Source organism: Taudactylus pleione, unplaced genomic scaffold (assembly GCF_031769625.1).
Source record: "Taudactylus pleione unplaced genomic scaffold, aTauple2 ptg000214l, whole genome shotgun sequence".
Taxonomy (NCBI): Eukaryota; Metazoa; Chordata; class Amphibia; order Anura; family Myobatrachidae; genus Taudactylus; species Taudactylus pleione.
The window spans coordinates 17,311,704-17,337,811 of NW_028284616.1; the positions used below are offsets into that span (position 1 = coordinate 17,311,704).

The following is a 26,108-nucleotide window of genomic DNA, read 5'->3' on the forward strand; positions in this document are numbered from 1 at the left end:
TTGCCCAGGTAAGGGAGATTCCTGAGACCTCTGTGCCGTAAGCTGCCATGACTTTTGTGAAAACATGAGGAGCCCTAAAAAGACCAAAAGGCAATGCCCGAAATTGGTAGTGATCATCCCAGACCGCAAACCGGAGGAAGCGTTGGGGACTGAGCCAGATTGGAATATGTAACTAGGCATCCTGGATGTCCAGAGGCAATGAAATCCTCCGGTTCCAGCACCAGAATGACGGAATATAGAGACTCCATGTGGAATCTGCGGACCTGTAAATACCTGTTGAGGGATTGGAGGTTAAGGATTGGTAAGAAGGAACCGTTCGACTTCTGAACCAATAAGAGGTTAGCATAGAGGCCTGAGCTCCTCTGAGCCAGGGGGAATGGAACAATTAACTTGAAGGCCAGCAGAGAGTGAATGGATTCGCCCAGTGCTTTTGCTTTTCCTGGATCCACTGGAAGACCTGTGGAAAAAAAACCTTGCAGAGGATGTTTACAGAGAGTCAAAGTGTAGCCCTGCAAGACTACACCATGTACCCAGGCGTCAGTCGTGGTCGCCATCCAGGCCTTAGAGAAAAGCAGAAGCCGGCCGATCCCCCAGGGAGAGGCCTGCCCCTTCAATCGGCGGGCTTGTCGTCTAGCTTAGCAGCCGGGCATCTGGTAGGCCAGGACTGCTTGCTGGTCTTGGAGGAAGAACTCTGGAACCAAGAAAAAGACTGTCTGCTTTCCCTTTCAGGCAAAAAGGTTGAAAATAAGACGCTCGGGCCCTAGGGGCTGTTGCCGAAGGCAGAAACAGTTTTGCAAGCCGCCATAGTGGCTACAATCTTGTCCAATTCTGGACCAAAGAGAACAGCGCCAGAGTAAGGAAGAGCTTCAAGAGCCTTCTTAGAGTCTGTCAGCGCACCAAGAGCGCAACCAGAGGGCCCTTCTGGCTGACACCTTGGAGGTTAAGATACCCATGTCAAGGGCCGCTTCGTCCACACAGGAAGCAGTCTACTTAATATCTGCCATAAGAGGTAACAACTGGTTCCCATAGGCACCAGAATGCCCTCTTCTCAGGCTTCCGCCCAAGAAGATTGCCCTGGCCACCCAAGCAGATGCAAGGACCGGACAGGCGATAGCACCTGCATGTGAATAAATGACCTAAAGGAAAGTCTCCAACTTCCTATCCGTTGGATCCGTAAGAGAAGCCATGTTAGGGATAGGGAGAGTAGAGGTTTTTAACAAGACAGGCAATATGCGCATCAACTGTGGGAGTGGAGACTCCCAACTTGTTACACTCCTCAACAGAGAACAGATAGAAGGATGCAATTCGCTTGGAGATCTCAAACCGCCTGTTCAGATTTAGGGAATTCTACCGAAACCAGTTTCTGAAGCTTGAAAACCAGAGACCTGGATCTAGGGCCCGCCTCCTCATCCTCAATAGAAAGGTAGGGCGGTAACATTGGTCCTAAGGCCACAACTGCCACCTGAGATGGATTCTTCCCTGACAGAGGAGGTCTCTTCCTCTGAAGCACCGGAAAAATCCTCCTTCTGATCTGAGATTTCCGAGTCTGAAGCATAACCCGCCTGGTTGGTCTGTGCCTGGAAATACGGTCCTTATTCTGCATCTGCTGAAATGAGGCGGACACCTGTGCTAAACCCTGCATTGACTAGGATAAGGTACTCATCATCAAGGGGGTTCCAGAGTGGGAAGCTGCAAATGAGACTGCTTAAATGATGCAGGCTGAACTCCCAAAGTGGGGAGGACGAATTCAGGGGCTGTAAGGCGATCAACCAACTGCGCCATTACCTGTGAGAGGTTGGCCGCCCATGCAGAATTCTGGCTGTGCCACGTCCTATGGTGAAAGACCAGCAGAACAATTTCTAAATGTACACAGCAAATAAGACTCCACCTCCTCAGGCACTTTGTTCTCGTTAGACAGGATACTGAATGCCAAGGCAATTCCCACACACCAAGTTATATAAACAGAGGTGTGCAATAAGGAATAGTGCAAAGGATGTAGGGGCCACACAAATTTAACAATGATTGGGGCTTAGGACAGTATACAGCAAAGTATAGATACAGAAATAGAGAACAAGCAAACAGTCACATTCAATGCATAAAATTATTTGGTAGATAGTGCTCAACAATCCAAACCTGTCAGCTGGATGGAGCTAGACTGTATAACTTGACCTGAGGGGAGCTATACAGGGATACAGGAGCCAACCACTCTGGAGACTAACTGTAGGCAGGACAGCTCAACAATGGCCATGAAGGAGAGAGGAGGAATCACCTAATGGCAGGAAGCCTCCGTGAGGGATCACACTATGGGCTGCGGGAGGAGCTAGCAGGGAGAGCCTACTTTCCTCTGCTGATATAGAGCCCCAGGGCAATGGCCGCCTACAGTGTAGAACCCCCCACCACCTGAGCACCCTGGCGGTCTAGCGGGGGAGCCTTACCAGTGTTCCCTCAGCAATCGTCTGCGGCTGGCCTCTTCTGTGTGCTCTGAGGACCCAGCCATGGTTGACCCGCTCGTCGGCGCAGTGGCCACCGGCGCCGGGGGAGCAACAGCGCAGGCGTCCTGTAGGACGCTCTGCGCTGCCTACTCATAAAACAAAATTATAAAGAAAAGAAACAAAAATGTATTAGGCTGCTTCAGCAGCCCCTGTGTAACGGTGCCCGCACTACGGCACCAATCTTATGCCGGCCATACACAGTGCGATAGGCACCGTGCGATGCGATGGGGGATCCGACGTCCGACATATTGGGAGGTTCCCACACACGGTGCAATCGGGTGGCTGACTGCCCGATTTGCTGGCTCCCCCCTTCTCCTCCTGCATAGCGGTGCAAGGGATCGCACATCGCATCTCCTGATCAACTGAACCTGCAGTATGATCAGGGGGTGCAATGTATGACCCCCCCAAGGGTGCACGCTCAGTCCGACATAACGCCCATACACTGTGCGATACAGCAGCCAAATCGTACCAATCCGTCCGATCGGCTGCTTTAATCGCACCTTGTATGGGGGCCTTTATAACTTGCCTGGCTGGGGTATAGGGGAGGAGGAGCATAGGCCTGCCGAAGTGTGATAACCATTTAGTGTCCAGACTCTACCTGCCAGCTGATACCCCAGCGTAGCTCCTGTATCCCCTAAGGAGCATGAAGAAATTAAGTTTAAATCGTTTAAACAGTAATATTTAAAATTTTACTCTTAGTAAGTTATTATAATTAATACTCCAACTTAGCTATGTATATAATGCTCCTCTTCTACACTCGTATCTTATTTAAAAAATAAAAATCTAATTTGAATGTGTCGTCCAACAGAATGCTCACCCTTAAAGTCAACATACTGTGTGTGTAGTATTACATTTTTGCTTTTTACTTTTAATTACATTATTGTGTTGTGTATAATTACTCTAGTCACATGATATTTTTCACTGATAACCCTGTGTTATAAATGCCCTACTGGACAGTAGGTCACTTGGCACATCTTACAGTAAGTATTGCCAAAAGCTGGTGATTTTAATCATCCACTTTTCATCCTGTAAACATTATATGATCGTAAAAAAAAAAAAAAGAATTTTGCCAGAACAACTCATCGTAAAACTATAAGTGGTGTGCCCATAGCCGATTTCAACAGCATTCACCTAGGTAAAGTATGAAAAGACAGGGATGAGGGGGAATGCAATATTTAGTATTCACACTGAAGAAATATAGAGAGGTTTTATGTACTGTATTACACATGATTTTCTGGCATTCCTTTTAAAAACCAATGTTTTATATAGACCATCTTTATAAAAAAATATATACATATTTTAATTAATTTGTCCTACTTTTAAAGCAGAAACTAGAAATAGAATAAGATCAGATAACCATATTGTTTTCATTTATGCACTTAATGAGTAGAGTTGAATTAGTTTGCTTTAACGTGTTCTTGTTCCCAGGCTGCTGGTAAAGAATGCAATTGGCTCACTTCTCTCCTCAGATTCCATTTCAGAGCCTTTTGCTGTTTAATGTACTGCAGACATAGGAAAAAAAAATTAAAGTTACTAAAGGATTTTTTTTTTTTTTTTTTTTAAGATTCCTCGTTACAAATATTTTCTAAAATACAAAATGCAATTAAAAAAAAACAATCAAGTAGTAGGATTTGCTCTCAAGCTATCCCCTCCCACCTTCACCAGACTTCAGTTTCTCTTTAGTGCCTAAGGAGTTTGGCACACTTTTAGTTAGGTAGACTTTTTCATATTTTTACATGTGTCTCAGTCCCTGTGCCTGCCAATGGGGGACAGCTAGTTAGGTGAGCAGGTGTGTGCTCCTCTCCCTCTGTACCCAGCTCCAAGGAGAGCCACTGCTTCATTGTCTGAGCGTCCGTGGCTCTCCCTCCATAGTCCGCACCGACTGGAGCTCTGGGTTCTGGGGAACAGCCAAAGCCTGACCATGGAGTTCCTGCACTATTATTGGAGCTATAAATGGTGGGGATTATCTGGTGTCAATAGACATAAAGGATGCGTATCTCCATATCCCCATTTGGCAGGTCTATCATCCAGTTCTCCTGTCTGCTGTGGTAGACTTAAATTTTCAATTCCAGGCTCTCCTATTCAGTCTGTCATTAGCTCCCGAATCTTCAAAGGACATGGCCGATATTTTCTCCTTGTTGCTGTATATAGGAATTACAATTATTCCTTATTTAGACAACCTTCTTCTCAAGGCTCCCTCTAAGATCATGCTCTGTCAGTATCTTCAGGTAGCGGTGGACACTGGAGTCTCACGGCTGGATTATAAATTATCCCAAGTCAAAACCCCTTTCGTGGGAGATGATATTCTTGGGCCTTTTGTTCGACACTCTCAGTCAAAAAGTGTTCCTCCCGTCACAAATGATTTGGGATCTCCAGTCCTTGATGAGGTCACTTCTGCAGTTAATTCAGGTCTCTATACTTTGGTGTATGCAACTCCTGGGCAAGAAGGTGGCTTCCTTCAAAGCTTTGCCACTCTCCCGATTTCATGCTTGGCCTCTACAATGGCAGAGCTTGAACCATTGGTCCGGGACCAGATCTTCTCTGGACAGACTGCTATTTCGACTGTCCCACCAGTCTCTTCTGTGGTGGCTTTTCGCCCCAAATCTCTAAAGGATCCTCATTTTCAGTTTTGTGTTAACCACAACGGATGACAGTCTGACGGGCTGGGGAGCAGTGGATCTACATCTTCAGGGTCTTTAACCCGAAGCCAAATCCTCCCTCGCTATCAACATCCTAGAGTTGTGAGTGGTTCAGAACACCCTGATACAAGCTCAACACGTCCTACAGGGCAATATAGTATATAGTAATATAGTCGAACAAGTGACAATTGTGGCCAGGGCTTTAAAGGAGGCGTCCAAATTCTTTGTTGGGTGGAAAAAGTGGGTCCCTGCCATTTCGGCCATCTACATTCCAGGGATAGACAACTGGAAAGCAGACTTCCTCAGCCACCACTCTGTCCATTCATGGGAATAGGAACTGCACCAGGAGATGTTTCAATCGATTATGGACCAGTTGGATTTGCCAAATGTGGATCTCACGGTCTCCCGCTTAAACAAAAAGATCCCAGTGTAGGGAGTTCGCTCAAGAGATCATCAGGCTCTTTTTGTGGACGCCAGGATGGCACCTTGGTCCTTTCAGTTGGTGTACCTGTTTCCACCACTATGCATGCTATCCAGAGAGTGCTTCAATGTTTTTGGCAGGAAAGTCTACGAATCATTCTCGATGCTCCAGATTGGCCTAGTTGACAGTGGTACGCTCTTCCTCAGGGCACGTTAGCTGAGCCGCCTTTCCGTCTTCCTCTACGACTGCATCTGCTGCGACAGGGGCCCTGCTAGCACCCAGATTAGATTTGCCTCATCTGGCTTTGATGGCCTGGTTCTTGAGACCCGGATCCTAAGGGCTCATGGGTTTTCTAATCCGGTGGTCCAGGCCACGATTCAAGCTTGTAAACCGGTGATGTCACAAATTTACGATCGGGTCTGGAAACCTTACATTTCCTGGTGCTAGCACCGCAGTCTCTCTGCTGTGACTTATAGATTACTCTGCCTCGTAGCTTTCCTTCTAGCTGGTTTGTCTCAGAGCTTTCACATGTCCTCACTCAAGGTTTCCCACAGACAGTCCTTTTTCAGAAATGGTTGGCGATTTTTCTGGATGTCCAGACGTTCCTGCAGGGAGTACTTAGAAATCAACATCCGTACGTCACTCATGTCCTCCTGTGGGGCTAAAATTTTGCGTTGGATGCCCCCTTTCGAGTCTTTAAAATGGTGGAGTTGCAGTACCTTATCTTGCAAGTGGTCTTTCTACTGGCCACTGCATTTGCTCGCCGTATTTCAGAGTTTTCGGCCCTGTAAGCCTCCCTTAGTCATCTTTCATCCTGATAGAAGGCTTAGTCCAAAAAACTACCCTTTCCTTCCAAAAGTGGTGTCGAAGTTCCATCTCAACCAGGTTATTGGTCTTCTGGCCTTTCCAGGGCCTGACATCTTCTAGTTCACCTTCTTTGGGGCTCTTGGATGTGGTCCGGACTGTGTGGACCTACGTTAACCGTTCGGATACTCTTCGACGAATTGACAGTGATTACAATATATGTCCTTATTTGTTCTGTGAGTTATGGTACGCAGGATATTCTTCTGTGTGTCTATTTTTCTGAAATATCCGGGTGATGGTACCTTATAAAGAAACCTTTTGAGGAGTATACACCGTGTTCTGCTGTGAGTGGGGTACGCCGTTGTGCCATGAGGGTTTCTCTGCTTTATGAACTGTGATTAGAATATATTTGAGTATTTACACATGGATATATTTTTCCACATGTCAACTTACCTTGAGGAGGAGGTTATCTAACATCAAATTCCCTCTCGGCTAAGAGAAAAGTAGAGGACAAGAAGAAAAAGATTCCACTTGGAAAGGGATGTATATACTTCTGACTATTTAGAACTATTTGCTAAGCGCCTAGGTGTTAGCTCTTTTTGCTATTTGTGTATATTACAAAATACATGCTACAGGCACTAATGGACCCAGTTTTTGGGTCCTGCAGGACGCGCCGCAGCTGCCTGCCCAGTGACATCCCACAGCGTCAACAAATGAACGAGACGGCAGCGTCTCATCATCCTATTGGTGCATGAGACCTCCGCCACCAGGCTCTCTCTCCTCACGGATCTCTGAGGTGGAGCTGAGCCGCCATTTTCAGCCAACCCTGTGCTGCACTGGCTGACAGTGTGACTATGTCCCGGGCCTCCACGTTCTGGTCTGCTGACACCCCCTGGCCGTCCTCTACCAGCCAGGACACAGAGTTTAGGGAGAACCAGCAGCCGCGAGCAAGCTGCAACATAGAAGACGCTGCACACCCGGTACATGGAAACTAACAGCCCAGCATGGACGTGGTAAGTACCAAGGGGTAACAGAACTCCCACTGCAGCCTCTGCGGTTGTATACTGCCCCATCCTGTTCCCTCACTGTACACTAATGTAAGCTACACATACCAAACACACACCCCCTTCCCTTTGTACGGTGTATTTTCCTCCTGGGTTCCTGTGTATGTGTTGGTATTCGCTCACATGATAGATTCCTACGCAAGAGCCGGCCTACATATATTTCACTCTAATTCAACAACTATATCTCAGTATGAATATTTATACTTACGTTCAAATCTTAAAGCCGCATACACACTAGACGATGTGTGTATGCTGTGATATAGTCTTTAGCGGGCCTGGCGAGGACGTCGGGGGAGGCATTGCTCACAATTGTGAGTATGGCATTGCTCACAATATCCCCAGTTTGGGCTGCATGTACAGCCGACTGGGGATATCGTAAACGACCAGCGGGAGCTCCTTCATTGGTCATTTACCGCATACACACTGACCGATCGTTATCGTTCACACTTTCAAAATATCGGCAAGTGTGTACGCAGCTTAACAATTTGGTTTACACAAGCTGATCTTGATAAGTTTTAATACCAATAAATGATCTCATTATTTTATATGCTAGGTTGTAGTGCCTTTATTCCACGACATAAGCATTGACAAAAATCAGTACACATTAGCGCTGGGTAGCAATAATACAAATCGTGCAGTGAACATTTATTTTTTAAATATGCATTCATGGTTTACATTAACAACAAAGGTTAAACGCTGGGTTTACTAGACTACACAGTGCTCAGGTCTGCAGCTAGGTGATCCCCCCCCCCTCCTTCTCCTCCTGTGCCCGATCCTCTTCATGTCAGACCCTCGCCCTGAGCCGCAATGTCCGACCAGAGCATCACGGATTGCATCAGGATTGTGAGTAGCAGCTTTCCGGTGCCACATCCTGTGTTAACCCGTGCCCAATGTCTTACCTGGGGCTTCCAGGGTGTGGTGGGACCCTTCTGTGCAATGCTAGTGAAAGCCGCTAACTCCCTCCTTGCCCCTCAGTACTGCGCCAACTGCTATCTACCCATGCCCCCTTCCTACCCCCATCACTGCCTGCCCCTAGCCCCCTCTGTGCCCCGCAGTACCCTGTCGCAACTGCTGTCTGCACTTATCTCCTCCCTACCCACCCACCGGCATGGTCTGCCCTACTCCCCTCAGCTCTACCCAAACTGTTGCTTGCCCTTAACCCCCTCTACCCCAACTGCTACCTGCCCACAGAACTATCCCAAATGCTGCCTTCCCTCACCCCCCATAATATCTGATAGGACCCAGAAACAGTGAAGCTAATTTTTGTAAAGTGAGGGGTCCCCAGGACCCACTGACGTATTCCCTTCTAGTTAGATTGAGACCTCTAAGAGTTGTTGGATAGCCTCCAAGGCTTCTATTGTCAACTGGATTACCACTGCCATACACCCTGCTTTCTTTCCGCAAATAAGCCTGTTACACTTTATCTTCGGGTTCATTCTACTTGTGCAGCCACAGCCTCTTGGTGCTTCACCATGGAGCCCCCGTTGAACAGCTGTGACCTGGTTCTCTGTGCACACGTTTACCAAGTTTTACCGATTCCATGCCTTTGGTTCTGGTGATGCTAGCTCTTTAGGCACAGAGTTTTACATGTGGATTGCCAGACGGCGGCTCCCCTTGTAAGGCTTACTTTGTGTAGTTCCAAAGTCATTGTCAGTCACGCAGCATAGATGCAAGAGGAAATTAGATTTTTGGACTCACCATAAAATCTCTTCCTCAAAATCCAGCTGGAGAACAATGCGCTCCCTCCCTGTTTAGTGGTTATGTTTTCTCTTTGATTCTTATTACATAGTTCCTGTTGGTTCAGGGTTCTAGTATTTATTCCTCCATAAGACTTTTGTTAGAAAATATACTTGGTTAGCAGCAAGAACTACCCAAACAAGTACTAACAAAGCAACAACAGCCCTTTAAAACGTCCCAACCAATCAGCTCCTGTAATTTTTTCAAACACAGCCTGTGACATGTTAGGAGCTGATTGGTTGGACGATATCTCTGTTCACTTTATAAATATACACATTTTGTCTTTAAAAACTGAAGACTTTGTGAAAAAATATAAAGACTACAGACCTCCCTAGTCTCCTCCAGCGTGGTATATTTATACAGATCACTCTCTAGAGACTGAAGAGTGGAGAGGTGGAACTGTCTAGCCATGTCTGCAAATGTCTGAGTGAGGAGAAGCTGCTGCTTTAACATGTCATTCAGCGCCAGAGCCATTGGACTGTATGTGGTCAGAGCTACCGTAATGAGAAAAAAGAAATATAGAAAATGATGAATACAAAAATAATGTACATAAGAGAATATGTGACACAAAGTAGTAGCACCTAATCAAGGTTATAATCTCATCTAAAATTTGGGATTGGTCCTGATTGCACGATTGCAGCTCAGTAACTAGAATTTGCAATGCTCTAGTGCACAATTCGGAAAACCCTTCATCTGCTATATAAGTACATACATTCATAGTATACCACTAAGCAATATAAAACAGTCACACAATATTATATAGAAAGACTGTGTAAAATTTATTTACAATTACATCACTAAAAAGAATGAATAGATTACCTTCAATCAGCTCATGGCTCACAACGTGACTGACCATCGACACTGGCTCCATGATGATGGGGGTGGTAGTGTGTTCTGTGACACAAAGAAGTAGTATTGAAACGCAAAGTACTCAAACACTACAGGATTAATATATACTTAATTTTTCATCTTCCATTAAATCAACCTCAAGTGAATCATACACTACTTTATATAAAAGAAAAGGAACACGGGAGATATACAGGTTGAGTCTCCCATATCCAAATATTTCGAAATACGGAATATTCCGAAATACGGAATATTTTTAGCATGACTGAGATAATAAAACCTTTGATTTTTGATGGTTCAATGTACACAAACTTTGTCTAAGGCACAAATTATTAAAAATATGGTATAAAATTACCTTCAGGCTGTGTGTATAGGTTGTAAATGAAACAAATTTATTTCATGTATGTACACAAACTTTGCTTGAGCCACAAAATTATTGAAAATATTGTATAAAATGAGCTGCAGGCTGTGTGTATAAGCTGTATATAACACATAAATGCATTCTGTGTGTATATTGGGGTCCCATTCCCAAGATATTTCATTATGATATGCAATTATTCCAAAATACGGAATATTCCGTTATCCAAAATACCCCTGGTCCCAAGCATTTTGGATATGGGAGACTCAACCTGTAGTGCATTTAGTATCAGGGGTACTGTGATTACATGTTGCACATACATGGTTATTATTATTACCTTGTGGCCAGTGATACATGAATCCAGCATCACTGGTCTGCACAGCAATTTCCTTTACGTTCACACACTGCGCGTTTCCAGACCATTTTTTGCTCTCTCTCGGCTTAGTGAGTTGAGTTTTGGAGAGGCTGGAGGAAGAGCGGTAATCTTTTGAGGATAAGGATTTAGAGTAAGAACTGGAATTAGACTTTGAACTCTGCTCAGAGAGCACAGAATCTTCAAAATCCTCAGAATAAACAGACTGAATGTCGGTTTCTTCAGGTTGCCCTTGTAAATAGGACTCTGAGGAACGGTCTTCATGGCGATGCTCTGTCGTTTCTGAGCCCTTGTTGGTCTCTGACTGTATTTCTGAAGCAGAATCCTCTTCTGATGTGGATTTCGACTTTGTGGGCAACCTTTTACCTTTCTTGTGTAAGAGTACCTGGTCTTGGGTGTCAGAGTGCTTAGCTTTGCGATTAGCAGTCCGCTGGTGGGGAGATTGAAGCAATACTGTTGATCATAAAGCCACTACTTTAACACATCTACTAAATAACACCACTCCAATCATCTGAAATCATTAACTGTAATAATATCACCTGTTAAATTATTTAACACAAATAAGCATTTTTTTGTCAATTCTATTTGCATATTTATAGACAAAAGTGTCACTTAAAATTACAGAAAAACAAGCTTCCACCTTTACTTCCAGGACGTCTGTATCTGCCGGGAGTGCCAGTTCATCCAAACTTAAGATATTCAGCTTAAAGTCTAGAGGGAAAAGTACACAATGAGAATTACCAGAAGAACTAGAACGATCAAAAGTACGGCACAATGAATAGATGCTAGGCCCAGAGTAAGGATGAAATATCCCAATAAAAGTATAGTATATTTGGAGTGCAGGTACTAAATCTTACTTGGAGTGCAGGTGCTCAATTCCAAAATGAGGAACAAATAAATATCTGCTTCTGCTAGCTAATAATGTGATCCATTATGGGGGATATACAATTCCAGGTGATCTTGCAGTGATACACGCGACGTGCTGTCAGAATGGCGTTAAGGCTGACTACAGCAGCTTACGACGAACCTCAACTCGACACATTTTGCCCAATTAGGGTACGCAATGAATTAAGTCATTTTGGGCTACCTTCTGTATGTAATGTCACCTGCAATTGAATTACACCTAAATTTGAGCTCCCCCATGTGTGTGTAAATGTTCAGTCGGTAGATATTCTCCTCTCCCTGGTGTAAATGTCTTTGCTACATTCTATGTGAGATGGGGTCTAGTGCCGAGTGTGTCGGCATTTCGCGTCTGCCTATCTGGGACAGGAACGTAGCAGAGGTGTCACCTTAGGAACTAACTTTTAGCTTAAAAATCAACTCTATTAAAACAACTACCCAGCACAGCAACAGGACGTTGTTTTCTGCTGTTAAAAGCCAATGACAAGCTACATACACTTGCAGTATCTGGGTCAATAGTATGTTCAGGGAGTTAAGAAGAAATTTTGGGAGGACGCCTATTCATATCATAAGAGAACACGTTCATTAAACAGATCCAAAGCTGTATTAAATATCCTCCCCTAGAACTCTCGCAGCAGGGCAACGCTACCAGATGTGGGCTATTTCTCCATTCACATGCTCTATAGCCTATAAGGGAGTTCTGCATACGAAATTTATAATCTACTGCTGATATGATAGCACTTTTTTATACTGTATCCTTTATTGAAATACTAAAGGTGGAGTTTAAATAAGCAGCGGAAATTTACAGCGAGCTAGTTGATCACCTAACAGGTGCGAGTATATCAAGTGGTGTGAGATAACAGTCTGTAAATAACAAAAGATATTGGGGGAATCCAAATAGTTGCAGATTTATTCAGCGGCTAATTACCTGTGGCTGGCAATTTAATTAGCGTGGCAAGCCCCAAGCGTCATCCGCCCGAGGAGGACTTTTTGTCGTAGCTTCAGGAGCTCAGAGAAAAGATCAGTGAAAAAAAAGCACCACCGACGGTTTCACGCATGGGGTACCCCATTGACTGCATGGGGAAAATGTTATTTAATTGAATAGCAGTTTGCCGCGCTAACTGGATCCCCCCAGTGTTTTCAAATAACATATAGAGTGTGAATGGATTTATGGCAATTGGGCAAGTGTTGGAATCGATGATAAATGACAGGTGGATAAAATAGCAATTAGTTTGTTTCTGGGAGACAGTGAGGGAGTTTGGGAAGTCGAAGGAAATAAATATGAAGTTAGCTTTAAAAAAAAAAAAAAAGTAACAGTCTAACTATTATTCCATTCTCTTATCCAGCATCTATGAACTATCCCAGCCATCTAGATTCAGTGCCTGCAAGAGTAATATTGGCCACGCCCCCTCCTGGTGTGCCGGTGGCTCACAGCATTAAGCTACCCTTCCTGCCCTTTTCAATAGGAAGTGGGTGGGATGTGGGAGAGGTCATCTACTTTTCTGGGAATGCGAGTCTCCCAAACATTCCCAGAAAGTAGGTAAGTATGCACCCTTCCCATCCTGTTTATGGCCCTGGACGAAGAAATAGGTTTTGACAAAATTTGGCGGAACTTTATGGAAAGAACAACTAAATGGTCTCCTTTTTTCATCATATTTCTCTTAACAAAATAATTATGGTTTCTGCTGCAGACTAGTAAACGTAAAACTTGCATTAAGTTTGTAATTTACTTATTACCATATATCATTGTAACATTTGGTTAATTTCTTGTACTAAAGATCGTTTGTTTTTTTTCAAGCATTTGGAGCTCACCACAGGCGTCCCTGATGCGGTTACCTATGATAAATGCATTGGGTAAATAAAAAAAACCAGAAGGCACTGCAAAGCTAGAAAATGGGCAACGCTAGAAACAATGGGCGGTTTACATGGGGTTTTATTAGTGTTAAAAAACATCAAGTAATAAAGGGAAATAATAAATGAGAGTGGGTGCGAGAAATGCCTATTACTTACAATGACCTGCAATGGAAAAACAGGGTAAGACTCAATAAAACAGTTTATATAAAAGGTAAATTTAATTGTAGAGACTTTGGGTAGTTCCTCATCTGCCTGTGTCTCCCAATAGGACAGAATAGAAATCCAAACACACAGCTACTTTAAAAGTTTTGTTTTCTTCTCCAATATAAATCATTTGAAACTACTTTAACATTTAATACATGAAATATATAAATCCAAATATATTTGTAGCACATAATATATGAGAACAAAAAATTACCATTGGAACTTGCACTGCTCATATCTTCTGCTCTTGAGAACAGCTCATCGAGAGATTTGAGGTCACTCCTCTGGGACATAGATGTTCGACTGCGTCTCCCGAACCTTAACCTGGGAGAAGCGCTGCTCAACGAGCTTCTTACAGAGGGTGAAGGAGATCGAGAACCAAATCGAGTTAAAGAGAGTGTTCTCCTCTGAAATCTAGGAGTTCCGTGACTAGGAGGGGAGGGGGTTCTGGAAGGTAAGCGGGAAGGGGGGCGACGCGGAGAGAAGAATCCTGGAGCTGAGGGGCTATGACGCAGTTTTCTGCGAGGAGTAGATTTGCTGGGAGGTGATGGTGTTCTAGGTGGTTCCTAGTGTAAATAAAATAAATAATTTTCATAATTCAACCTCACTGATTAAGTATTTCAACAAAATACAATTTAAAATACTTGGAAAAAAGTAAAATTTCACTAAAGTTTGTAACACTTATTTTAAACCTATATATCAGCAATATAAGCGCACAAAATGCAAAACCATGAACGTTCAGAAACTAAAATTATGCTGAAGTAAAAATCTCTCTTAAACACAAATTAAAACAGTAACTATGAATCAGTACTTTGTACTATGGAGGTGCTATAGGATAGGGATTTATTATATATCCCTGATTAATAAACATTCTATTTTACACAAAAGTGATGAAAATAAAATATAAATATAGGTATCTATTACAACTGGGAAAACACTATATAGCTGGTGAAGAGCTGGAAAAAAATTAGAATTTTGTACTTCTGTTGAATTATTTTCTCTCAGTCAAATGGGGGTATGTTCAAATTATCTCCAGAAATTCATATTTCCTACCCTTCTATATGCCCGTCTTTAAACTTTAGCATTTTTGTCAGAAACCCCTGAGGACAAGACTATGAGTACAAAGGAAGAGGAAACAATATATATTAAAGGGAGAGCATCCAGTGTCCCAAATTGGACATAAAGAAAAGGATTTAACAAGCTGTACAAAGAAAAAAAAAAAAAAAATCAACATTTTTCATTCTTATCCATGAGGGATGAGGTCAATGGAAGGTTTTTTTCATCCATGGGGGAGCCTGGTAACGCTTGAGGTCTCTCAAAGCAGCCTCTAATGAAGGGTACATTCAGATGTGGCGTTGCACAGAACCATATGGTCAAAATGACACTATGGGACCCAAATCTACATTAGCTTTAAACCAAAGACCCTATGCACAGCCGTGCAGTCGAGACCCCATATCACCCCAGCTAAGAGGCACCAACCAAGCTGCCCTCACCTATTCAGAAATCGCCCATCCTCACCCCATTTACAGCTGACTAATTACCAAAGCAACCAATCAGGTAATGTGCACTGGGGAAGCAGGCCAAATGGCTTTGTTAACTAGATGGATGACCTCTTGGTATTCTATCTAGCAAAACAAAACTTCTACTATGTAGACCCCATGGAAGACCACAGCAAGCAGAAAGGAAGGTAATGTTTTAAGAAAAAAAAAGAAGACTTCAAGGGATTTGACAAATGGAGACCTACCAGACGAATCCACTGGCTCCAAAATCTCCCTGCCATGGAGAATGCTCACTGATAAAATTCCTTACCTGAAAGTTTGCTTAAGTCCACCAAATACAATAGGTAGAAAGGGTAGTGCCATAATGCAGTGAGCACCAGTTTAGAGAGGAGGATGTATGGGAGCATCATATGGATCACTCCCAAAAGCAAGGTCTGCACCTCAGAGAGGACAGATAACTGAATTGCTAAAGAGCTGAGACTTAACCACCTTCCAAACCACCATTGTAAAACAGCAGTCTGGTTCAGCTAAAAGTAAAAAGTAGAAAACATACAGAGATATTAATCTTTCAACCCTGTGGAATACTTTGCCAGAAAAGGCTTCCAAGCCCAAACAAGGTGTGAACCATAAAGAATGAAAGATATAGTTGCAATGATCATGGCTTCAACAGCACCAGCTTTAAAGCCAGCCAAGAAAAATTCAGATGGAGAAGTGATTATTTAAAAATGCTGTGTGAACTGATATTTGCAATGGAAGTGCCAAGGGACCAGACTGACATCTACCTAAAATGTCTTAGAATATATTTCAACTTGGTTCAACTGAGATACCAAAATCTTGATTCCGGTTGACTTCATATGTCAAGAAAACTTTGAGTAAAGAAATCACTCCCCGGGATGAAACTTTTAATTACTGAGGATTCGGTTTCCTTGTCACTAAACACTAAAGAGTCACCCATCTCTAGATCCTTCTGATCTGACTCATAATCATGGCACCCTTGGTATAGCCTTGCTGATTTAGGGAAGCCACAGCAGTGGCAGCGTCTGACTTAAGCCTGAAGCTGGATACACACTACACAATTTGCCTTGCAATCATGGTACCTTACACCACACTGCTTCATCATTTGATGAATTGTGGTTGCATCGTCCCATTTGATCTGCTGCATCGTATTGCTCCGCCAATCCGGAGGATTGTTGCAGTGTGTACCCCAGCTTAATGGCCTTTCTGATTTCCAGCACATCTATCACATATGCTCCATAATGAAAACAGCTTAGTCTAGAACACCTGCACATGGACTAGCAAGCCTTACCACCATTCTTAAGCCCTTCACACACCAACATTTAAAAACACACTCTGAATGGAGATTGCAGAAAAGCTGGAAATCCCTACTTGCTCAGCCGATCATCTAAGTAATGCATAATCATCAACAGAGAAACGTGGCCAGCATTGCCCTGACTATTGTGAACCTCCTCGGTGTTGTAGCCTGGCCAAGAGGGGAAGCCAAAATCTGGAAGAAATGGACCTGAACAGTAAATTTTAGAAATACTATGGTCCCTTACTGATTGTACATCCTTGAAACCATAAACTCATCCTAATCTAATCTGTTGATCTGAAGCATTCCATCAGGAACCTTGTGGAAACCCCAATCAGAAACGATCAAAAGAACTATCCAGATACTAGACCAAGAAGCCAAATCTCTGCGACTCATATGGGACTGGAATACCCCACTGAAAAGTTTTCCTTAGGGTCAAAACACAATGTTATGTGTTCCGCAAGACTGGAGAAAATGTCTAGGTTGGCAATACAGACCAATGAAGTACCACCGGCTAACAAGTGGGGAGGAGGGAGACCATGACATACCTAATGTTGAACTTACCCGAGTTTGGCAGCATGGAGGTTAGGAGCAGGTACCCCCATTGCCCGCTCCAGGCATACTGCAGCTGTGTGTGCGCCGGCAGAAGAGGAGGCACAAATTATAGAAAATTGTAAAAACAGTGGCTGTCTGTCTGGGGCACCCCTTGACAAACACACAGTTTCAAGACAGACTTCCGTTGTATCAAGAGGCGCTCAAGTTTTTGGAGGCAATTTGAAAGTGCCCAAGATCCTACAACCCTACTCTATACAAAGTGAAGCCCAGTGTCCCCATGGAAAGAGAAACATTATATTCTAAAAAGTGCAGCAATGTAATAGGTTTCTAAAAATTTCCTTTGGTTGCACATACACTAAACATTGACTTTTCTTAGACAGTTCAAAAATCTCAGAATGTAAAATACAAGCTCACCGGCTTCTTCCACCACCTATCACTATTTTCTGACAACTCCAATGAGCTGCCAACAAGATGAAGCATTTCTTCTTCTTCACTCTCCATAGTTCCTCTATTGCTATCGGCTTTGCTCCGGACAGCATGCTTAATGCCCTGCTCCCTGGGCACTGGTTCCTTTATGTACACTTTTTTCTTTAAGAACCTGTTGTCTCGCACACTAAAGTCACTACTTGACCTGTTGGAGAAAGGTCTTTCTTCAGAAGTTCTCAGGTCAGAGTCATTCTCAGAGATGTCCATTTCCAATTTTCTACAAAAGACAAGTAATGACAGGACATCATGTAAATGAAGTTGGATACAAATATATACAATAGTAGCAGAAGGAATTTTTTTACTATATGTTTACAAATACATCTAGAAAAAAATATTGCACAAACACTTAACGTTAAAATAACTAACAAAAAGAAATAACAGAAGTAAAAGCCATAAACAAAACAATCCCAAATTTACCTTAACCGATGTCTGTTCTCAATCTCTGCCAGTCTCTTCAGAGCTGCACTGGTTGGCATCTTTGATTGGACAGGCTGCATATGGGCAGGTTTTGTCATCTCATTGGCACTGGCAGTATTAGCCTTTGGATTCACACAAGATGGACTCTTTTTCTTCAGAAACCGACTCTTTGTTTCAGCTGAATGCTGAGGAGCAGAGGTGGCTTTGTAATTCTCACTCTCTTGTTCTTCAACTGACAGGTCACTCAGGTCAGCAAATGATGGCTGAGAGTTTCTTAAAGCACTTGTCTTCTTGTTAAGGGTACGCATGTATTCCTAAGAAAAAAAAAATTCTAACAGTATGAATGTACATTATTTACATTTTATTATAAACCTAAATATTTTTCTCTCAAATCATGGGAAACAAAAAGATCAAATATTTCACTGAATTTACTTACTAGGTTTGGGTTTCATTTAGAATTTAGTTTCCCATATAACAGTCACAATGTCCACATTTATTTTTCCATATGAAAACCTATAGTAATGCAACCTATACTTATACATATCCTGACACCAGTTTAGAAAAAGAACAGCAAACAAGATGATGATGATGATGCTGCTATGCTTTCTCATGGAGTGCCAAATAAGAAAAATGGAACTACTTCTAAACCAAACCAGCTCATGATATTATAGTGCTAAATGGATAATTAATAATATATATATATATATATATATATATATATATATATATATAATGTACAAGTAGCCCGGCACTCTGCTGACCCAAATATGGGTATATACCTTGCTCCAGGTGCCCTATGGAGGTGGAGATCACTCCCCTCTATACAAACATGGCAGAAACATCAGCGGCACTCAGGAAGCTTCATATGAGTGAAGAAAAAGGTGTCTTTATTTCGACGTTTCGGATTGTGTGCGTTCCTGAAGACAGGGTCACGTTGCCCCGAAACGTCGAAATAAAGACACCTTTTTCTTCACTCATATGAAGCTTCCTGAGTGCCGCTGATCTTTCTGCCATGTTTATATATATATATAAAATCAGACTTACAGAGTTCAGCCATATTGTGGTGGGAAATAATAGTACAGCTTTGCTATGACTGGCTAATGAGAGGCCATTATTACTACAGCTGGGCAACTGCTGGATGAACTACTACTACTGCTACTACTACTACTACTACTACTACTACTACTACTACTACCTTATATTGCACGGGAGTCTGGGAAAGAGAGTTAAGCTAGTATTCACAAAACAATGAAATAAAAACAGAAGAAAATAAATTAAAAGTTTGATAAACCACTGAATATCAGCCGAACAAAACAATGTCCCCCAACAGTCCTAATGTTTGCTGGATATGTTCCACCAAAACAAGCACTACTGTACACACATGGTAGACCCACCCACTTATTTTAGCACTACTGTACACACATGGTAGACTCACCCACTTATTTTATCACTACTGTACACACATGGTAGACTCACCCACTTATTTTAGCACTACTGTACACACATGGTAGACCCACCCACTTATTTTAGCACTACTGTACACACATGGTAGACCCACCCACTTATTTTAGCACTACTGTACACACATGGTAGACTCACCCACTTATTTTAGCACTACTGTAAACACATGGTAGACCCACCCACTAGACCATCTATACCAGGGGTCAGGGAACATTTTTTACCTTTTACCCCAAAATATATTTAGATACGCCGACGTTACACCCTTCATTTGAAAGGAAGGAAATCCTATAGTAGTGCCCCCATATAATGCCCCTGTAGCAGTGACCCCATCGTTATGCCCCTGTAGTAGTGCCCTCATAGTTATGCCCCTCTAGCAGTGACCTCATAGTTATGGCCCCATAGTTACGCCCCTGTAGTGCCCTCATAGTTATGCCCCTATAGTTATGCTCCTGTAGCAGTGCCCTCATAGTCATGCCCCTGTAGTAGTGCCCCCATAGTTATGCCCCTGTAGTAGTGCCCTCATAGTTATGCCTCTGTTGCAGTGCCCCCATAGTTATGCCCCTGTAGCAGTACCCCCATAGTTATGCCCCTGTAGCAGTACCCCCATAGTTATGCCCCTGTAATGCCGCTGGTACAAAAAAAAACAACAAAAAACTTACCTTAATCCCCGCTTCTGCATCCGCCGCCGCCGTCCTGTCCGCCCGACTGCTCCTCGGAACTATGGGAGAGACGTCTCTCCCATAGTGCGCATGGAGAGAGCTGGAATCTGGAGTTCAGAAGAGAACTCTAGCCTCCGGCTAACGCGGCGCTGCAGGGAAGGAACCGGGTGCCCGCTGGTAATAACATCTCAGCGGGCGTCCAGCTTAGAGCCTCCCTGCGGCGCCGGGCTGGAGGTCACTGATGCCCACTGCACCCGGCGCCAGTGACCTCCATTCCTGAAGGTAATGGACGGACAGCCGGGCATGCAATGATTCATATGCATGCCTGGCTGTCCGTCCATTACCACCAGGAATTTCAGTTTTACCTCTTCATCTCCCAGATCACTGGAAGGCTCTACAGCACAAGGCTTAGCTTCCTCCTCCCAAATACAAATATAAACCTGCTTAGTGCAGCTAAGGCTCCCATTAATAGATACAGATTAGATTAATACATTTCCCACACAAATAATACACATGGCCTTTTAACATAATTTCATAATTGTAATTTAAACTTAATATTATGTAATGGTTACTACTGTAATTGGAAGTTGCTCACTTCATATAATTGAGGATCCCTCAGCCTCTCTGTAACCTTCAGCTCTGTGTTTTTATTGTCATAAATAGTGCAGAGCATTATTGATAAACCTTATTAACTTTTTTTTTTTTATTGTTCCTATAGGTGTACCAAGTAACAGGAGACTAAAAGGTTTAAACACATTTGCTTAGATTTGTAGGAGATTGGAAATATCCTTAAATGCTTATCAATAATGCATAATTGTTATGTTACCAGATACAGGAATTCACTTATTTTTTTAAAAACAGTCCTACACGCAAATACTTTATGCAAACTGAAATGCAGAGTGAAAACAGAATGCTACATTTTCTAATGATAAGTAAACATATAGCAACTTAAAATAAAAACACTAAAGCTGGCCACACACTACACCAACTTACATCCAACCAGCCAACTTGTTAATTGGTTGGAGTGAAAATCTGGTAACGTATGGGAGTAACTGATGATCAGCAATTTGCTCCTAAATGCCAGAAAACAGATGAAATGGTCGTTCAGACAAGTTTGTTAAATGTTTGATCTAAACTATTTGTTCAAACAACAGTTTTTGTCAATTTTCCAGCGTTTGGGAGCAAATTGCTGATTGTCAGTTACCAGATTTTCATTCCAACCAATCAACTAGTTGGCTGGTTGGACAGATAATCTTTAGATGTGTGGCCAGCTTAAGAGGATTTTCAAACAGAAGCCAATAAAGGAGTAAGGCCCTCATTCAGAGCCGTACGCTCTGAGCAGAGCGCACGCTCTGAATGAGGGCCGGCCTCCATTTTCATGGAGCGTCCTCCTGGACGCTCGTATAGCTGTGGGTCACCACCCACAGGCTATACGAGCGTGCATTGTGATGGTCGCGATGGTCGAGACCATCGCGACCATCGAATTTGCGAGCCGGAGCCTGCGGTTGAGGTTTTCAACCGCAAGCTCCGGAGTGATTTTGGCTCTCAGAGCCAAAATCACTCCCACTGACATCACTAGTGATGTCAGTGGGCCAGCTTCTGACGGGAGGCGTTCCCGTGGGAACGCCCCCGTCAGGGAGGCGCGCCCCCGGCACGCCCACCAAAGGGGGCGTGCTGTCAATCAACATTGACAGTACGCCCTCTTTGATCGGACACAACGAGCGAAGGACTTTCCTTCGCTCGTCGCGTCTGGCGCATGCGCACGACGGAGCTCCCTCCGTCGTGCGCATGCTCAGTCCATAACATCGACCCACTTGCGAGCGGACAGCCGCTCGCGAGTGGGTCTGAATCAGGCCCTAAGTGCTAATCAATGTAATAACTCACCTGTAATTCATCTGCAGTGTCTTTTGGCTTTATAGGAACTCTCTGTCCAGCAAGATGGGCCTGTGCCCGGGCCAGGGCTGAACTTCTCATCCCATTTCTGGCCAGCATGTTCTGTCCTGTTAAAGAAAAACAGAATGTTGAAATCTTAAAAAAAAACACAAAGCCAAAAATGGGACGTTTTCAATATGCATAGATAATTCCTTTTATTTTTTCAAACTATAACTTATTCTTTGCTTCATTGTAGTAGTTGCTATTTTGCTTTGGGAAGATTTAGCTTTTCTTTTAGGACTTTTTTTTTTTTTAAAGGATTAAATAGACAACCCTGAAAAGAGAAAAAAAAAATAAAACAAAATCTAATGCAACCAAATGTATACTTTGATCGGTGATATCCCACATGCTATAAATTGGAGTGACAAGGCGTGGTATAACGCAGAGGATTTGTTGAAGTGCAAAGATAAAAATAAATAAATACATAAATCGGGTTGGGCACGAGATGCCGGTGGTCAGAATCCCAATGCCGGCATCCCAACACCTGTCGTTCGGTATCCTAACCTTCCCCCTCTCCTTACCCTAACCCTCCCTCATTAGTGCCTAACCATAACCCTCCCCCTAGTGCCTAAAGCTGACAACTAACCCTGCTATTTACCTTCGGGATTCCAGCGGTCAGATTGTCGTCGCCGGGATTCTGACAGGTGTTAGGATTCTGGCGCTGGCAGTCTGAGTATCGGAATCATGACCACATCCCCATAAATCTATATTTCAAGTGCACTAATAAGCACTAGATTTGGGCAGTACCACAGTTCTTCCACCAAGAGGGCAACTTGCCCACTCTGTAGCAGGTTAGATACATCTCCCACCTCTAGTGTATCCACAGAATTCTGCTGTTCATAAACCATCCAGGTCTCTGACACAACATAGTTGACATCCTAACTGTCGGGATGCTGGTGCTCACAATGCCGGTGCCACAATCCCAAAACAATTCAGAATCTCCGCGCCAGCATCCTGACAGTATGAGAGTCAGGCACTACAGGAAGGGTTAGGTTTAGGCTGCGGGGGAGGGGGGGTAGGTTTAGGGGTAGTGATAGGATTCTTAAGCTGGGCACACACTGATAGATATAGCACCCATTCCATTGAATGGGCGATATAGCTATAATGCATCGCCGGCTGTGTGCAGCGGATATGACTGTGAACGTCGTTCAGAGACATATCCGATCTGCAGTGCAGCACAGCAGATGGACGATATATCTTAAAGACATATTGGTCATTTGCTGGAGTGTACGGAAAATTCGCTGTTTGCCTATACACATCCTGCGGGATCCGGCGGTGATTGACAGCTCAACTGGGCAGGCGATTTAAATGCCCGCCCATTTGAGCTGTCAATCCCGGCACATCGAGCAGATGAATTGGTAAGCATGTATACACTTACCTTTCGTCAGATAGGTCAGCCGCCCGTCGACCTAGTGTGTACCCAGCTTAACCTGCAGGTATCAGCATTTCCACCTGGTCAGGATTCTGAGCGCCGGCATCCTGTACCCAACCCAAACGTATACAGCACTGCATAATATGTCATATCATTATGAAAGATGATAATAAAGAGATAAAATGCTGGCATTTTCTGCAAGACAAGCAGTCAGCTTGAATGCACAGGCTGTTTGTAAGAAGCAGGCAGGGTGGGTGGACGGTTAAACACACATTTATGGCAGGCAGAATAGTGATGATTTATTTTGGTGGAGTAAAATGGGGTCTGATTCTAATGGTGATACATCATATATCTGTGAAATGAGGAGCCTTGTTAGCATATCGGAAGTAAAAATCAGTGGTTACCGCGGCTTGAACAAAAAACTGGCCACAGGCTGTAATGTACATGCTAAGCTGGGTACACATATACCGAAATCAGCTGATCAGTTTGATCATTGTATAGCTGTGTATAGGTGTGTATAGCTGTGTATACACAGCTGCATACAAAAAATCTGCGTCTTCAGGGTGAGATTGCTGCATAATAGTTGATGTGCTTTTGCTGGCATTTCAACACTGCTGCAAAGGCACATTTTGGGGCTCATGGCTAACTGAATCGACCCCTAAGGGGAATATCCAATTAGCCGCAGGGTTTACCATGTTATTGTCTGCTCAGACCTATTCAATCAGGTCCACCATCACCACATATTAAACCCCAGAGGGTGCACTTTTTCTCACAGCCTCAGGAGCTTCCTCTGGGATTTAGTACACAGCATTTTAAACAGAATGTATGGGTTACCGCTGTTACCCGAGTGTTTACCATGCAGGGGACATGCAGAGTAATTAAAGAGATTTAGGTGTTAAACTGGAGCTTAACTCCGAACCTAACTGGATAGTCCTCTTATGCTGCATACACACGGTCAGATTTCTTATCAGATATCAACGATAACGATTGTAAAAAGTTAATATCTTTGACATGTAGGGCATACATCGACCAACGATGCGCGTGCCCACATGTCAGGTAACGATATCTGACATTGAATGTGTTTGCAGTCAGATTTGGACGATTTCATTCATTTAAATGCTGTCAGGAATCATTCATCGTTCATGAAATCGTTGGTAAAATCGTTCATCTAGCAAGTCTGACCATGTGTATGCACCATAAGAGGTAGTTTATGTGGTACCAGTACAGTACAAAAAAAAATGTAAATAGAGGATGCACATGGGTACTATTTTTGGGGAAATGCAAATATCTGATGTGAGGTGGCTGGGCACATCACAGATAACAGCAATGTGACTTTTGGCCTGATTCTGAGTTGTACGCTATGCCAATGTTTTCGCAGTTGAGCAATTATCGGCCATCTGTGCATGCGTCAAAGTAAATTACCGTAGTCGCCCGCAGTGATAATTTATTTGCTGTGTGATTCACAGTCAGAGCGTTTGCGTGTGGTAACAGAGAGCGTTGGCTAAATAAGCAATGTGTTGTAACTGTTTCGGGGGCATGTCACGTACTGCATCCGCGATTCTGTACACACTAAACATGGCTCTGGCGTCTCAGTTCCTGTGGCCATTCTGAGCGACCAAATAGTTACTCAGGACTGCTAACACTGAATGATCTGTGACCAAAGCTGTGTCTTTGTACACAGATGCTTGGATTTTCAAAGACGTCAGTGGGCATCTCAGTACATACCCCGGCAACTGTGACATTTGCATATTTTAGTGGCACAGTAGCTGCATACAGGATCGCAGCTGTGATGGCAATAGCACCGTACAACTCTTAATCAGGTCCATTGTTACTTTTACTGCACACCATGCAGGGGAGCGAGATAAAATAAGCAATGTGGTCGCAATGTGCCACTGTTATGAGCTATCCCATGCTGTTCCACCAGCAACGTGGAATATTACTAATGCTTGGGCTAAACCCTATGCGATAAAATGTCAAATAATCAACTATGGTGTTAATATGCGTGGCTGCTGAATCGCTTGGGCCACTGAATAGCATTGGTCTGCATAGTGTATTAAGCTTAATCCATACAAGTCCACATGAGAGAACTGTTGCTCCATGCAATCGTTGTTCAGGGTCCTTCGTCAATGAGCGATCTCGCCTCTGATCATCGCATCACAGTGATGGCTGCACCTATAGGCGGGCAGACGCCCTCTTCTTACCAGTTTGTGTATGCCGTCCTCTGCCCGGTACCCCGTAGCCTGTGCCCGCTGTACCCACAGTGCGATCCTTTCCAGGTATTTAATAATGAGGCGCTACTGCTGCAGCATGATGTTGAAGCGCTCGCCTGCCTCTCACATAGCAACGCGCACAGCCACAGTCCGACACCCTTCTGCAATTGGTCAGAAGCTCCCACTGTTTAACTTCCGCTTGCGTTTCAAACCTCGTTTTGATTCACTTCAATGTCAGACTGCTGGCAACTATACTGTACTGTAGTAGAAGCTGCAGCAGGGCAGGCAGCCCGGCCGGCCAACTCTGAATTGAAATCAAGCAGCTTGAAAGAAAAAACAAGCGCCTCGGAAAAAAAGGCAAATTCTGCTGGTTATAAGCGGACTAGGCAACTACCTTATGGTAATGGGAGTCCCCCCTACCAGAGTTGAAACTAGGATTTTTGTCACCCGGGGCAAGGCCATAATATGGCGCGCCCCCTCCCCCAAAAAATCATTGTAATGTGGCACCACTCGCGA

General features: G+C 43.7%; 1 protein-coding gene across 3 annotated transcripts in view; it reads right to left on the reverse strand.

Moving 5' to 3' along the window:
* Positions 1–3,632: 3,632 nt before the first annotated feature.
* Positions 3,633–26,108, reverse strand: part of LOC148517651 (uncharacterized) — a 62,457-nt gene continuing 39,981 nt past the window's right edge. The window contains exons 1-10 of one of the 3 annotated variants that reach the window (XM_088478569.1): positions 25,584–25,766; positions 21,963–22,078; positions 17,959–18,272; positions 17,470–17,758; positions 13,907–14,258; positions 11,375–11,445; positions 10,699–11,164; positions 9,977–10,051; positions 9,485–9,651; positions 3,633–3,994 (exon numbers count right to left, since the gene is read on the reverse strand). In XM_088478569.1, coding sequence (XP_088334695.1) covers positions 3,890–3,994; positions 9,485–9,651; positions 9,977–10,051; positions 10,699–11,164; positions 11,375–11,445; positions 13,907–14,258; positions 17,470–17,758; positions 17,959–18,272; positions 21,963–22,070 — 1,947 coding nt within the window. In that variant the 5' untranslated portion in view covers positions 22,071–22,078; positions 25,584–25,766 and the 3' untranslated portion in view covers positions 3,633–3,889. Of the gene's footprint in view, positions 3,995–9,484; positions 9,652–9,976; positions 10,052–10,698; positions 11,165–11,374; positions 11,446–13,906; positions 14,259–17,469; positions 17,759–17,958; positions 18,273–21,962; positions 22,079–25,452; positions 25,523–25,583; positions 25,767–26,108 lie in introns of those variants that run through there. The other 2 variants (XM_088478571.1, XM_088478570.1) reach the window with 2 other exon arrangements.